General features: G+C 48.9%; 1 protein-coding gene across 18 annotated transcripts in view; it reads right to left on the reverse strand.

The window, feature by feature from the left end:
* The window catches only part of SAMD11 (sterile alpha motif domain containing 11), a 97803-nt gene that overhangs the window by 63282 nt on the left and 17112 nt on the right, over positions 1 to 17409 (reverse strand). For 17 of the 18 annotated variants that reach the window (XM_065037964.1, XM_065037962.1, XM_065037963.1 and 14 more), the window contains one exon: positions 2447 to 2625. In XM_065037964.1, the coding sequence (XP_064894036.1) occupies positions 2447 to 2625 (179 nt within the window). Of the gene's footprint in view, positions 1 to 2446; positions 2626 to 7234; positions 9276 to 17409 lie in introns of those variants that run through there. The other variant, XM_065037970.1, reaches the window with a different exon arrangement.

Raw genomic sequence — 17409 nt, forward strand, 5'->3', positions numbered from 1 at the left:
ACACAGGTTTGCTCAGGCCCTGACCTTGTTTTCCTGCTATCACAGTTTAACCTATTTCTTCCTCTCAGTGGGAGACAATAAAACCTCAGCCCAATCCATCACCAATCGGGGAGGACACAACAGGTGACTTAAAACCAGCAAGCAGATGGGGCACTGTCTCTGCCGGGCCCCAGCTGTCACGTCTGCGAGATGTCTGGCCTTGCTGCTGCTGTCCCTGGAGCCAGCCCTGTCACACCTTCCACCCCATCCCCATCGCACCTTCCACCCGATCCCCATCGCACCTTCCACCCGATCCCCATCGCACCTTCCACCCCATCCCCATCGCACCTTCCACCCCATCCCCATCTCACCTTCCACCCCATCCCCATCGCACCTTCCACCCCATCCCCATCGCACCTTCCACCCCATCCCCATCGCACCTTCCACCCCATCCCCATCGCACCTTCCACCCCATCCCCATCGCACCTTCCACCCCAGTCCCTGGGCTGCTCCTGACACTGGGAGCACAGCTGGACTGGGGGCAACTCACTTGGCCCTCATTGCCCTGGGGCAGGTAGAAATGGCCGGTCCTCCCCCTCTTTGGGACAGGAGGGTTGGGGACATGCAAAGCACAAAATGCTTGGAAACGCTGAGGGATCGGAGCAGATGTTCCCTGCCTGGGCACCAGAATTCCATGTTCTCTGTTCTGCCGTTGCTGCCCTCACCAGAGTGCTGCCTCGCCCAGCTATTCCAGCCTGTCCCACACATGCTGTGTCAGAGCTCCCAGGAAAATGAAAAGGAGAACAACTGCAGGGAAGCAATGAGAATCTGCCCGACCCGGGAAGAGTCATGTGCTCCTCTAAGGAACCAAGACAACGCTTCAACAAGAGACTTTCAGACAAACTCATTGAAAAGTACTGAAGAGCACAGAAGTGGCAAGCGGAGGGGCCTTTGGCTAATAACTACTACGCAATTTTTCTCCATTTCCTAATAAACAAGGCAAAGCAATTATAGTAATTAAAGATTTAAGATAAGAGCACTTTATATTTGGGGCGTTCAGTGTATCAATTATGTAGTTATCATGTTGTTCTCCCTCCTAATGAGACAAACCAGCACTATAATTTTGCAGAATTAAAAGCATAATTAAAGGGGGCAGGAGAAGGAGGGCAGTTACCAAAAGGGATTAGGAGGGTTCCCTCTCCTCTGCGGCTCCTGTGCGCTCGCACAGTGCAGATGCATTCCCCAAACACCTTTTCATTTCCAAGCGATAACCCTGAACATGGCTCTTGGACAGCTGCAATGATAAACCCAGACTTTAATTACAGGTGGGTTTTATGAGAAGAGCTGGTTACTGTTTTGTCTCCTCGCTTTCAAGTTCTCAGTTGCTGAACGTACCAGCATCTGCTGGAAGGCAAGGGGGGAAATAGCTTATCTACTCAGGAGCAAGAAACACATAAAACATAAGAAAAGCAATTACATGCCTTCGGTTTCCACTCCTCTGTTTTTATAGGCCTTGTCTTAGAATCTGAGTGATTTTATGCATCAGAGGAAGATGACAATCAAGATGAGTTGCAATGATATGCATGGGAGGCTGAGACTCAGTGCCCTTAGGTATTGATTTTCCTGTAGTTATACGTCTTCTAAACATCATATTTTTTCAGAGGGATGAGAGAACCCAAAGTTTTGCAGCTGAATGTTATGGGCGCTGAGACCATACAGGAGAGCCCAAGTGACAGTTACCAAGATGTCACTCAAGACAATCCCTTCTCCTCTTCCTGCAACCCTGCATCATTCCAGGATGAATGTATACGGCACTGAGAAAGACACAATCAACATCTCTAAGTACTGAGGAAAGCCCCAGTATCCGAGCGACTCTTGGTTACTGCAACTCTGTTAATTCTGCTTTTAGACTACAGAAGCACTCAGGATCAGTGAGACACAGCTACGCTCTTTGACACTCTCAATCAAGAACATATAACAACCGCCATTGCTGCTACATTCTTCCCAAGCTTTGTTCCCCAACATTAACTTATCCAATTTACATTACATCAGAATTTGGGGACAACTGAAAGCAAAATGCAGGACTTTGGACCTGTACATGCCCGTGTGTTTTCAGACAGCTGTGTGAAAGGCCCGCGGGTGACTGGGTAATGCTACTTGTTGGCCTCACCAGGCACAAAGGCACAGAATGCTGGACAGAGAGTGAAATACAATTTACAGACTGCAAACGAGGTGCATGGTGCAAGGCCTCACAGAGCCCTACTCACCCCAAACAGGAGTAAAGTAGGAAAGAAGACCCAGTGACTCTTTCTGAGCTATAATGTGACATTTGCACTTTAATTTCAGGTCCTGGAGGTGACTCCATTGGGGTCCCTGGGCAGTATTTGGCCCCCAAGGGCTGGTCACCTGCTGTCCAGTTTTCTGTGTCTTCGCTCCTGCAGGGCAGCAGTCCCTGGCAGGTAAGTACCTTCTTTTCATGATACTGATGTGGAGATCCTCCTCCTGCTTTACTTCAGGGTGTTGACCATTGCTCTTATCACTCTCTTCGCTGTCGTCACTATGTGAGAAAACTGACGTCAGCTCTTTCTTCGGGATCCTGGTTGGAGGTAAGGGGATCGTCCTCTTCTCTGCCAGGCGACCCCGGTTCTGCCACAGGATGGAATTAGTTGGAACGGGAAACGGCAGGAGGAAAAGAGAAGAAAACAAGAAGAATTTGGTTAGGCAAGCTGGAAACAAGCAGCTTCTCTTTTAGTTAAGACCACCTCTTGTCCTATCGCAACAGGCCCTGCTAAGAAGTCTGTCCCGGTATTTCTTAAAGGCCACTTTTAAGCACAGAAAGGCCGCAATACGGTCTCCTCAGAGCTCCTCTCCTCCAGGCTGAACAGCCCAACTCTCTCAGCCTGTCCTTTTTAGGCACCAATCTCTCTCTCTCCAGAATATTTCCTATCAAATGTTGCACATTAACATAGCAGAATAGGTTAAATTAAGCCTTTGCCAGTAGCCCAGGGCAGATGTGATCCAGATAACCTGGAACACTTTTGACTGCAAAGGGCAAAGTGCCTGCGCCAGCCAGCAGCAGGTTTGACTCTCACGCCAGTCAACAGTCCACTTCAATTTCAGGTCGAATTACTGAGGCCACTCTTCACTCTCATTTGCATGGTGAGATGTCTTGCTTTGTGCAGCCGCTCCCTAGGTGGTCCTGGCACCGCGCTTCCCTCAATTCACTTCTGACAAGACACAAATAAACAGGAGGAAAATTGCCAGGAGGCAAAAGATGCTTTTTCACCGCATGTGTGTTTGCGTACAGAACCCAGCACGACGTGACCCCCGTCCCAGCCTCCTCTCTTCTGCACGCAGGGAGAATGTATTGCAGATTAATCTGTCCCTGCACCCTTTGTGCCTGATCCCAAGGAGATAAGAACCTAGTGCAGTGTTGGGGTTTATCTCTCATTATGACAGAACATATTTGTAGCACTTGGGGTGTTCGGTTCAATCTGTGGTCGACCAACACGGGAGCCGTAATACGGGCACTTAGAGTGGAAGATGTACCTTGGAACCCAGGGAGACTGTAATGTCATTGCCCCACAGTATTTAAAATTTTAGCCAACAAAATCATGATGCTGTGCACATACTTTCTTCAATAGGACAACTTTTTTTAACTGGAACAAAAGGAAGAAAGGTGTATGAAACAGGTTGAGTAAGCAGAGCGTCATTTAACTAATAACAGTTTCTCTGGAACATCGACTTTCCAAATAAACCTGGCAAAATGACAATGTCCTGGGAAAGCCAGTCAGCTCTCTGCAGAGGAGAATGGAGCAAGAGGAAGTGACACAAGAGCCCACTTTTCTTTAAATGAAATAAATTACGAACTTTCCACAAGTATAAACCAAAAACCTTCTTGTTTACCTCTGTCAATGAACTCCAGTTGTGGTCATTAAGGGGAGCCCTTATCGTGATGATTAGCTAAACCCATGTGGAAGGCATCGCCCCAAGGAGGCACATTGGCTTTCCCGTTCCGATGCACTTCCAAGCCAAGAGCGCAGCTGTGAAACCCGAGGGAGAGGGGAGCCGTGGGCCAAACTGCCTTAAAACCGGGAAAACGCGAGTATAGGAGGAAAAGGACAGACACATTCTCCTTCAGAGGGACGTGGAGAAGGAAAGCGCAGCGCTGGACGGCAGCAAGGGGAATGCTCCTCCACCGCTGAGCAGCCCAAGTACAAAACTTGGATGGAGCTGCAACGGGCTTTGCAGCGAGTCCCAACGCCCGGACTCAGAGTCAGGAGAATATTCTCACTGTGAATGTCGCTGGGGGCTCCCGGAGACCCACCTGCACAACGCGAGGTGACACGGCGTGAGGGGCCGACTGCGCCTATGCAACAAACAGCAAACGCTTTCCCGCACCCTGTGGATCTCAGTAGCAGAGACCCGCTCGCACGGCCCTTTGCAAAGAGGTTTCTCACTGTCTGCTCCCTGGAGGAACATGCGATATAAATTGTGTGTTTCCTATTCTGAAATACTCTTTGCATACCAGGTGTATTCCCCCCCTGTCCCCTTTTGTGCACACAGAGCTCACCCTCTGTGCAAAGCCATCTCAGTAACTCCAGCTTGCACAGCGCCCAAAGGAGAGAAGGGAAAGGAGAGAAAGGGAGACGTGAGGGGAAGGAAAGGAAAGGAAAAGCAAGGAGGGCAATATTTGCACCAGATTTCTGTCATGCTGAAAGCTGGGATTTGCTATCAGCATGAGCTTTATCATGCCAAAGCTTTATATATTTTTCTGAAGTTGCAATTTATCATAACAATTAAAGGGGGGGAGGAGCGAGAGTGTTCAAATTTCCGCTTCCAAATAATTGCAATTTGCCCTCCGCTGTGACTGCACCGGCTGAAGAGAACGGCACCGATCAGAGACTGAGAATCATTTTATGGCCATTATGGTACCTTCGAGCAGCTACCGGGCTCAGTGACTGCCCAGGGACCCATCAGACTAACGAGAGCAGGAGTCCAGCAAAAAGGGAGGCACTAAACCCAGAGACAGTGCCCACCAGAGCAGGAACACAGGCTCCCCCTTGCCCCTGCTCCCCAGAACATTCATACTTTGCTTTTCTGGAAATTGTATCCTTACACTTAAAGCTGCTGCACATATATACCCATATACACACACGCCTCTATGTCGTATACAAGTATGACATGTACATACCTATACAGATATCACCTAACACACAGAGAGCTTCTTACTTTAGAAAAGACATATTAATGAATGTGAATGGAAGGAAAATGTGCATCTGCAGCCAGGTCTGGTCACGGGTGACCTGTACTGCTGAGTTCTGACCAGAACCAGACAGGGACAACACAGGAACCAGGGCCACACTGGCTGCAGTGCCCTTGCACACACCTGCATTCCAGCACCAGCAATGCATTTCTTCAAGTTGTGTTTACTTTGTAATTTTGCCATTAGGCTTAGGACTTTTATTTATTTCCTTATTTAGTATTTTTCTCCATTCCCAGAAAATTAAAATGGACTGAGCCAATCAATTTTGCCTTTTATGTTCATCTCTAGTCAGTTTTGAATCAATTGCGCTTTCTTAATCTGTTTAGAGGCATTCACCAGTAGATACACATTACTTTTAAATTAAGCACAAAGGTAGCCAGAAGCCTGGTCCAGAACTTGCTGCAATCAATTGTCTCTCCATTGACTTGAGAGGGCAACGGTCCAAGCTGCAAATAAAAACCACTCACTTGCAAGGAGCATTCCACCCAAGGAATCACTCCTGTGCCTCTGGCTTTTGCTCCAGTCCGGTGCCAGTTGTACCGACACCGTATAGGACAGCAATGTACCTACAGAGCTGAGCAGTATATTGGGACACCTACCCTTACGCAGATTAGGGGTTATCAAGTATCCCTTGGCACGCAGTGGCAGGTAGTAAAGCGTGTACTTAGCAGAGCAGCGTTACATGCAAGAATACACCCAGAGACTGCGGTGGCATTGCTATATATGGGGAGGCGCATTAGGATTTATAGATATTTGACATAAACCTCACATTAAAAAAGCTTGTATTTGCGTGACAGAGTGATTACAGAGTGATCTCGTACACTAATGGGATGCTGATGCTGAACCCTGAAACCTCTAAGAAGGCTTGAATATTATAAAAAGAAAACTGCCTATTTGTTGAGATTCTTTAAGATGTTTGATGCCGGGGAAAACAACCCAATCAAAGTCTCCTCCAGGCAGGTGCCTTGGGACTCGAGCTCCCCCCGATAAATACCTGTTTTCACGCAGGGGAGGGGAAGGTGTGCTTTGCCAGCTGGCTCGCTCAAACCAGCAGGGCTGTTCTGCCCAACGGGTCAGAAGGAGCATTTTCTGTAGCCGCAGAGCCAACAGCTGTCAGTGCAGGTGCGGCACCCCCAGCAAAAACCCGGTGTGTACGCAGCGGTACATCGGTCTTACAGCTCAGCCCAGCAAAGCCAGGCTGCCCGCCAGCTCCCTGCCCGCACAGCACGGGCAGAAGGTCAGAAAGGAGCAGATTCTACCCCTGAGAGCACCAAGGACCAGCTCTCAACACATACATCCGGGGGTGCAGTACAGCAGCAAAGCGCTGCTGCAGTCATTGCCCAGGCGGGGTCCCCCACCCTGCAGCGCATCTGCCAACAGCCTCTGCGGGGGCTCTTTGCTTTTAGATGTTTGCTCTTAGGACAAACACTGACCCAGCTCAGAGGAAACCTCTTCTGCAATCACACCTTCCGTTCATAACACAAGGATGTCCCCCTCCCCTTGGACAGAGGCTGGAGAACAGAATATCACTTCTCCTTTCGCTAATTAGTCTAACTAGAAAGTAAAACATACGAAGCTTTTGCAAGGGTGAGTGTGGAGGGCACTGCAGAAATGGGGACGTTAGGACTCCCTTCCCTTTATACATCGTTAAAGATTAATTTTGTGGGTTATGACACCAGCTAACGAAGCACAGCTGGAGTAGGAGTCAATAACCCTCAATTCCCCACCCAGCTCCTGCGCCAGCCCAGCCCTCGCTCACTCCCCCCTTCACCCTCCCAGGGTCTTTTGACACCATTAATTGCTTTCATTGCCTCTCAAAAGTATTGTCTGGGTGGGGGGTTGCTTTGTTTTTAAAAATCACAGACAGGCGTATTTTCTTTCCGTAGGAAAAATCAGATGGGTACCAACGCGCAATTTAAAGTTACTGATTACCCAAGTCTGGAGATACAAGTAAAAAAACCCAACGACATAGGAACAGCGGTGCGGTACCTGAGTGGAGAAGCCTGATCGTTGTATCATGATAGCAAGGGACCACCAGAAAGACGGAAAAGCAAACTGTGGTGATGTTTCTGCCCATGCAGAGAGCGAGGGAACATTCTGCTCCGTGTGGCTGAGCAAGGTCAGTGGAATTACGAAGTAAAGCCTTTCTCCCCCCACCCATCCAGCCCCTCGTAGCTCTCCCCTGCAGTTGTGCTCTCCCAGCCAAGAATACGAGAAACCAAAGCGTTGCCCAAGAGCCCCAGGAGAGTTTGCAGATGGAATGACGGCCGAGAGCACAGGACTCGGGGAGAGGCAGGAAGGGAGGGTTAGCAAAGGTTTCCTGCCCTGGGAGCTACTGCGGGGAGGTCAGAACAGCTGAACGCCCTGGTGTGACATTCAAAGTCAGCCAGAAAAGGAAAGAATCCTCGCAGAGAGAGTCCCTGGTGAGCATTTAATTGATCCCAGCAATGGAAAAGCCTCTGCTATGAGAGCTGCGAGGCAAAAAGCTTCCATGGAAAAAACCAGGCACATGAAAGCAAAGCTCTTGCCAGTCCATATTAACTGCCAGCCAAGCTCTGGACATCTGATCCCACTGGGAATTGACCCAAGACGACGAGCAGGTGCAGTCCCTACGGATGCCGCTCCATCGCATCCAAATCAGTACCAGAACATAAGCACAGAAACGCAAATGCACAAGGAGTTTGCACACCGATAAAACATCCAAGTTGTCTGCGAGATGATTCACGTGCCTGCGACTGAACTCTCGAAAATCATTTCTATTGGATTAAAAAAACAAACCCAAACCTGCAGAACCACCAGCACATGCATTCGTTCTGTGTACGGAGATGTGGAAACACGGGGAGCAGACAGGGAATGCTGGCGGGGAGGTTTGTGCACTGCCGATGCTGGGAGCTGAAGAATGCTAAATCTTTTCCATATGTGAAGGAAATCCTCAAGTCCAGACAGCATTTTCTCTCTTTTTTTATTGATAATAAAGATAGGGAAAAGGAAAGGGGGAGGTTCTGAACGCCTGGAATATTTTTCTTTTCCTTTTTCAAATAATAAACCTAGTCAAATGGCTTTAATTAGGGAAATTACGCAGCCATGGAGCCCGCACATCCCCTGTAGGATAACTGACAGAGTTTGCATTTACCTTCAGCCGCGATTTGTATAAACACCTAAGAGAGGGTCAGTTGCCTTCCTAGATAATCCCCGGCTCCCCTGGGCCTTCATTAGCCGTTCAGCACCCGCGTGCTACCAGCCCGGCTGCTTTCAGTAGCAAATCCGGGACGGGAGCAGCTCTGCCTTGTGCTTACCAGCTTCTCCATCAAAACAGAGGTCAGGGGCAGGAGAAGCCGTCCAGCCTCTCATCTCAGCTCCTGCTCCAGTGTTCGGTAATGAACAAATGAATAAAACAACAGTCGGCAGCCTCCCGCCGCATCTATTTGTCTGCCGCGCTCCGGCCCTTTAACCTGACCGCTAATAGGTTTATTATTGACCACCTCTTCCCAGTGACACCAGTGTGACACGGGATGTTGTCCCAGCGCAGGGGGGAGGCCCAAAGCACAGAAGGGAGCAGACAGCAATGGACAGGCGAAAAATACAGGCAGTACAGACCACAAAGACTCGTCCAGGTTCTGGGGACTGTGCCGCACTCTTCATCAGCCTCACGAGGCTGCTTCACAGTTTCAGGCAATGGCCAAAAACAAGGTGAGGAGGCAATTCTGCAGCACCAGACGGGTCTAAGAGTGTGTTCTGGGAATACCTGTGCCCCAGCAGGCTCTCCAGGTCTACACTGGGTGATTCCTCGTTGAAATGTAAGTTTCTATGGCAGTTTGGAGCATCACCACCTGGTTTACACAGAAGCTTTCAATCCCAGCACGGGAAGTCCAACGCCGTTTTTAGGGGGTTTTATCTTGAGAAAGGCAAAGTACATCAAACAAGAAAATTCCTCCTAACCACAATTTCCCTGTGTGATCCTTGGCAACTCACTTGACCCCATTGCGCTCAGTGTCCTCGCTATAAAAAGCCATTAGTAACGCTTTCTCTGCCTTGTACCTGTTTGTCTACACTGCTGATATCGTCAGCTCTTCGGAACAGAGAAGGACACGTTGAGTCCAAGGCTGCGCACAGAAACAGGGCTGTAGGTACTACTGTAATTGGAGAAAATATATATGTCTTAAACCAAAAGACAGTTACACAGAAGGGAAGCTGCAGCTCTTCTTCCCATCTATATTAACAACACTATTTTCTGAAGCGCTAAAGAAACAGATGAACAAGCTCTGTGAACAGAAGGGAACATTTCCCATTTATTACCTCTGAGTGAGTTATAAAGCCTAAAGGATAATTTGTTAATATGTTTTTCTGGAAAAGCCAACTGGAAATTCCAGTCTTTGAAGAGAAGTAACTCTAAGACAGAAAATCTGTCAGTCCTTGGGAGCTACCTGTTTCAAAAACTCTTTGGAAGAAGGCTGAAAAGTGGCCTCATCTTTGTTCTCTATGTCTGTTCCACATCAAATAACTTTGTCCAGTTCAGGCTGACGTTGCAATGAAGGAAGTAGCGATGTGAATCCAGGTCCTCAGGCAATGTAAGTCAGTATTAATGGAGTAAAAGCCGACTTACACCAGCTGAGGATGTGGTACACTCGTGCTGTCTCCTAAATAAAAGCAAAACTTACGTATTTTTCTCTTTTTTGTGTCCTTTCCTGCTCTGTTTCTCTGGTGAAGAGACAAGGAGCAAAAGCGCATGGATGCTTTCAGACACTTGCCCTTCTTGTCGCACACCTCACTGCTGAACCTTTTTGAGTAACAGAAAGACAAGGGGACAAAATAACTGTCCGTCACTGCCCCGGGTATTAATGTTCCACTCCAAAGCCCCATTACACCAGGTCCAAGAGAACACAGCCTTCCCCAGCCAGTCTGAAATACTTCATCAAGAGGAATGTGACCATGGTTTATACTTCTATTTTGCTCCGGAGACACACGCTTAGAGCATTTCTTTGCGATCCTTGTGATTTCCAAGCGTGGCTCCCACACCGCTCAGCCACAAGGAGACAGAGCCAGGCTTTGTTCAAGCCCTACAAGAATGAGGACCGGTCGCTGTAGCTTTTTATTGGGTCGAGTGCAATTTCTGCCTCAAGTTCTGGTTTTGGCTGTTTTTTTTCTCCTTTTTGGATAAGTCTTCACTGTCATAACGAGATCAAACGAAAACGTTGAACAGTTCCTCCCAAAACACGTGTTGTTGCTGGAATAGAAACCAAAACAGGCTTCATCTAAACAGTGTGTTTCATGAAGTTGAAGAATTGTTATCTTCACTTGATGCGACAGACAGACCTGGATTTGTTGAGTCAGTTCCTCCTTTTCTAATTGTCCACATGGAAGACGGTTTTGCTGCCACTGCAGCTCTTGAGAGCTACAACTGGTTCCTTTGGAAAAATCAGGTCCGGCACCATCCTAAGTGTGGGCATCCCAAATATCGAAGCGCCCCATGATCACCGATGACTTTGACAACACAAGCTCCTTCTCGGCTTTAAAAAAAAATTGATTTCCCAGCAGTTTCCCTCCAAACCGAAACAACCGAACTGCTGAGAGCAGAGAAACGGCAGCTGCTCCACACAGCGGAGACAGAGGAGCTGGAGCTCTGCGGTACATTCTAGTATTCCCCAAGGAGGCTGGAGCCAAAACCAGCCCCGTCTGCCGCGGTGACAGGACCACCCGCAGCACAGCAGCATCCTCCCCGCACCGCGCACCTGCCGCCCCAAGAACATTAAGCTCAAGCCTTCGGTCAACACCTGCACAGAGAGAATTTGGGCTGGTAAAGGTCCAAACAGATCCACGTACCGTGGTGTTTCGAGTGTGATCCCAGCACTGAAGAGCAGGTGAGAATAATCCGAGGGAGCTGCAAGAGCCAGGGCTGCCCGCAACGTTTCCTCGGAGCGACTCAGCCCTCCCAGCCAAGTAAACTTTGAAAATCCAAAGCAAACAAGAAAACTAGAAATATTAATTAAGGCATTGCTTCCACTTTTGCAAACAGAGGGAGAACCAAGAAGGGTGTTCCAGCCACACCACACCATCACACCCCATCTTTCCACCACCCTCTGCGACACAAAACCAAGAAAAAGACCATTTCCCCTTCTCCCCCTCCCACTAGCACCTTTCTGTCAACCGCCCGCACACCTAAACCTTCTCTTTCCTGTAGTTTTATTTGTTCTTTTAAGCTTTCCCTCCCTTCCCCACATCCCGCTCACCCCCAAACCACCGCAGATTCCCTATGAAATCTGCTGCTTCCATTTCCACTTCACCATTTGCCTGCCACACCTGGGGGATTTCCCAGCAAATTGTATTACTTTATTTGGTCAATTGGCCTACAAATTGATTTTCCTGCACAAATAATGAACATTTATGGTTATTTTCCCCATAGACTGCTTTATTTTCCATGTAACAAAGACTGATTTCCTGCAGTTTTTGAGACCCGAGCATACGATCCGCAGTTACTGTGACCCCTGCCTGATGGATGGCAAGGACGCCAAGCACAACAGGAGGCTCTGGGCTTTTGGTTTTCCCCCCTTACGCTCTAACAGCACTGCAGACAGAGATGACAGCTGGTACCAGATCGAGCAATTCTACATCATGTTTGCTGTAGGAATACGTTTTGTTGTTTTAAAGCAGATTTGGTCCTGGGACCGGCCCCAAGGCCAAGCCAAAGCAGGGGAAGCATCGGGGGACAGTGGCAAACTGGCCGGAGCCACCGCTGGTGCCTTCTCTGTCTGAAACAGCCACCCCTGCTCATTGCAACCTTTGGCGACGCGCTGCAGGGACTTCCAATAATCTTAATTACGTTATAATGGAGGGAATGGGAGGAAGAGTTTCGAGAAAACCAACCGGGAGCGGGGTGGCCTGGTGTGATTTGTGAGCAGGGACTAGAAATGTTGTTCTGTGCTCGACTCCCCAGAGATGCGGGGACAGAGCCATCGCTCCACAATACATTTCATTTCCACTAATGAGAAAACGACTTTGGAGACAGAGCCTCGAGCAAGTTTTGAAGGTCACTCCCGCAGGTGGGGAAATGAATTGAACTAGATCAGGGTCCAAACGTAAGTTATTCTACTCGGACCACAACGGCTTATTGTGTGCGTGAGGGGTTAACAGCCTCGGGGCTGTGATGTGTGTGTATGTTTAATTTAATACATCTTGATGGCTGAGGCTGCTGGGGACAAAGGCCTCTCAGACTCAGCACTGCGGAGATAGGGAGGTTTCTTAGGTGAATCTGAGAGGGAGGGCGGACACAGAAAAGTCAATTATCCGGAATAAGTCCTGACTGCCTGCAATTCCCCATCCCCGCTCCTCTGGGGTGGGTTTGGCCCATGAAGACTGACTTCAAATCCAATAAAAAATTAACTGATTTTGAACAACTACTAGACATGCCTCCTTAGAGTTTTAATACGTGCTCTTCGGCTGCAGCACAGAGTGGAATGAACGGAAGGGAAGAGTCTGAGAGTATCAGGCATGAGGCTAAAAGCATGGCCAATTCTGCTCAGCGGCTCCCACCAGGGAATCCCTCCCTTCTCCTCGGCACTGGGAAGGACTGACATGCCCTCAGTGCAGCAAAATGCCCCATGAGCACCACAAAGAGGGATGTCACAACTGGGGATGACGCTCAACATAGGTCACTCAGGGCAAGGACGCATCTCCCACAATACACAGATACAGTTTCACCCCGTGGTGCAGAGTTATGGGCTGTACAGCAGGTACCAGAACACACCAGAAAGTCCATCTCAACGGGGACGTCAGTGCTACAAGATCAAGTTGCTCTCATACCCCACTCCTACTCAGAAACCAGGTTACACGTGCTGATTAACTGTGCCAGGAGAGAGGAAACCTAGCCCAGAGACAGCCCAGCGAGCTCCTAGCTCGGGTGCTTTTTATTAAAACTGGGGGGTCAGACGGTTGACTTGCTGTGGGTGTCGCAACAGCTCTGACAACGGCAGCAAAGAGCTGAACAAGGTGCAGTGCCTGGAATCGCAATATAAACCCCGTTCTTCTCACTCAACAGACACGATGCGCAAACATTACAGCCCAACTGCAGCATATCAGTAACAGCACTTTGCAATCGTGCATCGCCTGTCACTCCAAGGCCCGCAGCTGTTGCAAAAAGCGCGTGCAGTTCTTGCTATGAAGCACTTTTGTATCATCTTGTAGGCAAGCGAGACCAAAGGAAAGCATGGCAGGACAACTCGTTCATCGTCAGCAGTTCCTCATTCACGTGTTCTGCAAGAACCGGGGGCAGCGCTCGTCACTCACCGGGACTTTGCAGCACCAAGAACTACAGGTTCAACTCAGTGTGTATTAACAAAACCAAATGTTAAACCAAAACTACGCCCAGAAATATGCAACTAGGTGGCTCAGCACATCAGGAGCCACACGAGAAGATACCACACGATTTACAATACATTTGTATATATAAATATAATTCCAGGAAAGAAATGACCAAACAAATACAGTGGCTTTCCAATGAGTACTGACTGGGAGCAGGGGGTGTCTGGAGGTTGCATGTTATCAGGGGGTGTTGGGAGTTGTATGTTTTGAAGATAAACACAAAGAGAATATAAAAAAATAAATAAAACCCAAGAGAGGTAAATATTTCATCAAAGGAATAAAACCAAGAAGCTGGGAGAAAAAAAAATGTAAGGAAAAAGGGGAGAGTTTTCTGAGCAGGTGAAAAAAACTTCACCTCTCACAGGAGTGAAAACCAGAACCAAAATTAAGTGGAACAAAATTGGGGAATTATGGGGCGGGGGAAACACATGTTTTTAAAGGTGAAGCATTTTGTCTGGAAACTGGTATCTCCCCTCTTCAGCATTTAAGCGTTTCCCTGAGGTGGGAAACAAAGCCAGTGGGGTCTGATGTGGCTTCCAGCAACGCTCCATCCACGGACAGAGACTCAGACGCGTGAAGGAACAAACCTGCACACACCCCAACGCTTACTCTGAAGCACATCTAGTAGTTTCGTTCACCCAAAGCCACCAAATCATCCAACAGTCTAACAGACATAAAGCCGCGTTAACATAACTTGCCTGTAACTGTTTGTAAGCCTTGTAGTTTTTCTTCATTTTTAAATAACTTGCTCCAGAAAAGGGTCTATATTTGGAAGCTTTTGGTAACTTTCACAACGGATATTCACTGTTTTAAAACACGGCATATTTGTACAAATCTAAAATAAAAGCCACATGGTTTTTAGCACAAACCTTTCTCCTGTGTGTGTGCGGCACCCCGGGCCGCCCCCCACGTGAACGATGCTGAGCTGCGCTCAGGAAGTACCTGCACAGGACACTCTGGTACCTCCAACTCAGCCTCCTGGAGGAGGGGAAATCTGCGACTCTATAGGTGGCACTCTTCCTTCTTGAATAAACGTGCCTGGGTTGACTTTGCCGTCAGAGGTGCTGGAGAGCAAATTTAAGGTCCCAACTTACTATTTATTTGGTGATTTTCTGGGCCTGTCAAAATAAAAACCCGAGCCAAATGCAGGCTTTACCAATTACGCTCTGCCAATCCTAATTCCCCCCCTGCAGTTCCGCGCAGACACAGACTCCTCTGCGGTTGCATGATCCTCTTGCGTGCAGTTAAGCAGCTCTGTTTTACCCGGCAAGCGTCTGCATTGGAGAAGCCCGTGAAAACGAAAGTGAAATCCCACCCTGGGCACGTTGCCATCACATCTTCCTCCTGCAGAAATCACCAGTTCCAGTTACCAGCTTTGGTCTTTGCTGCAGACACCCAGCTCCAAAGTGCTGCAAGAAACGGTGCATCCGCCTCCTCGCAAGGGCGAGAGAACCTGCCTGAGGACTCCCTGTCTGCAGTTCAAGGGCAAGTCAGCTACGGAGTTCCTCCTCTCAGCAGCCAAATGCAGAGGACTTTGTTTTCTAAACCTCTTTAAGGGCCCTCCATGGGGAATTAGTCACGGAGGTGAGTAATATCTCGGATTTACAAAGACTAGGAGAGGGAGTAGTCATTTGACAGGTCAACAGGAGCACGGAGCAGCTGCTAAATTTAGGTGCCATTAGCACACACGTCTTCACACATTTCTACAGGCACACCTGTGCTCCTGTGTGTCCAGAAGGCATGGCAGGGGGCAGTTAAAACCAGCACCTTCCCCACGCTTCCCAGGGAGAGGGTGAGAAAGGAAAGGATTCTCTTCTCCCTTTCTTATCCCCACGCAAGTTTAGAGCTGTTCAGCTCCTGAAAGCAAACCTGACTTCTGCTCTCCATGATCACCACAGGGTCAATTCCATCCTAGTCTGAAGAACAAGACAGAGATACAGATCACATCTTGCTCCGGGTTTTCTGCCTGTGCCGACCTTGCCCTAGAGAGCAGCTTAAGTCATGCAAAAAACCTGGAAAGTTTAACCACTGGTTTTCAATTGCTTCCCATGTGCTGAACCTAAAATATTGTCAGTGAAGGACCGGACCCTTGCAGACTGAACCTACATTTCCCGATAACAGGAGTGCTTTTCTCTGATTATTTCCCAGAGACTCCTGGGGTCCGTGCACCAGCCAGGACCAGCAGGTCTGGTCTGTGACGGTGACTCTCCAAAGCTGAGCTCAGAGTGCTGAGCCCCAGCTGGGGCAGGGCTGACCTCCAGATGTGAAACCCAGCTCTGCTGCTGTGTTCTCACCGCCTTCACACATCAGGAAGGACACAGCGAGGTCAGGGACTTTGGATGTCATTACACGCCAGCTCCATATGATACCCGCAGTGGTACTGAAGGTGTCCGGCAACGGTGTGACACGGTGCACAACGACACGAGCTGGTCCTGCTGTACTTACAGACGGCAGAGACGTGCCGAGCACTAATTCAAGCTCCTCTTTTCCCTCGGTGCCCCTGTCCCACTGATCTCCTACAAGGTTCCTGTGATTCCAGCTGTGTGATTCAGGTCACACATGAGGAAGAAATTCTTTTACAACAATGGAGGTAAAACACTGGCCCAGGTTGGCCAGAGAGGTGGTGGATGAACCATCCCTGAGACATCCCAGGCCAGGCTGGACGGGGCTCTGAGCAACCTGAGCTGGTGAAGATGTCCCTGCTCATGGCAGGGGGGGCACTGGGGGAGCTGGGAGGGTCCCTTCAACCCAAACCATTCTGTGATTCTATGAAAAAGAGACGCGAAGCTGGCGGCAGCTGCCACCCCCTCACCTGGAACCTTCCAGGCTCCCCGGCAGCCCCAGGCCGCAGCCAGGCACATGAGTCACCGTGTCTGGGTCTCCCCAGGGCAGCGTGCGGGGGTGGAAGGGTTGGGGCTCATTGCAGGAGTTTCCACACAACCATTTCCTCACCGCACCCCGCCACGAGCAGCCGGTGAAGAAGAAGATAGTGAACAGCAACATGCAAGGAAAGGAAGAGAAACGACGGATACGGGACTCAGTTGCAGCCTGTTACTGGTGTGGGGATCCCTAATGCAAACACAGCTCAGCAACAGCCTTGCCAGGGAAAGCCCCTACACAAGGAGGGGAACGCAGCCTCTTTCAGATGGATTTAAACTATTTCTTTGGATTTCCCTCAATCCAGCTCAAAACAAAAGCAGAATACAAATGTGCAAGGACAGCACGACATCCGTTGTAACTCCACAATGTAGTCTTTGCACGGGCAAATATAAAACAAAAACAAAACCCAACACAAACTCTGATGGATACACGAGGAAACAGCCAAAATGAGTCAATCAAGTCATGACCAAAATCTTAGACCCATTGGTTCTGGAGACATGAGATCACATCTGAGACACAGCTCTCGAGAACTAAATGCCCTATTAAAATAAACAGGGATCAGATGGACAAATCCCTTCCCACATTTCAAAAGCCTCAGCCCCGTATCCAGGCAGATGAGCCATTCCCAAACAGAAAAATATAAGAGTAAAGCAAGAGGCAGAGGTCTGAGTTTGTTTGGACACTGGGTGCCAGCCGGAACTCTAGAAAAATCCCCTCTGAAATCACATTTAAGGTTGGGAGGGTAAAAGAAAGGCAAGGAATTTAAAAATACAAGTTAAAGGATTAATAATTGTGGATTCTTTAGCAAAGACTGCAAAGGTGCAATTTAAGAGTGAAGAAATTCTGGCCCCTTGGGAGGCCACTCATTGTTCCCTGGCTCCCGCAGCCTCCTGAGATGGTATTTACTGAGCCCAGGAGGTCGAATGAAG

The sequence above is a fragment of the Columba livia genome, chromosome 21 (genome assembly GCF_036013475.1).
Source record: "Columba livia isolate bColLiv1 breed racing homer chromosome 21, bColLiv1.pat.W.v2, whole genome shotgun sequence".
NCBI lineage: Eukaryota > Metazoa > Chordata > Aves > Columbiformes > Columbidae > Columba > Columba livia.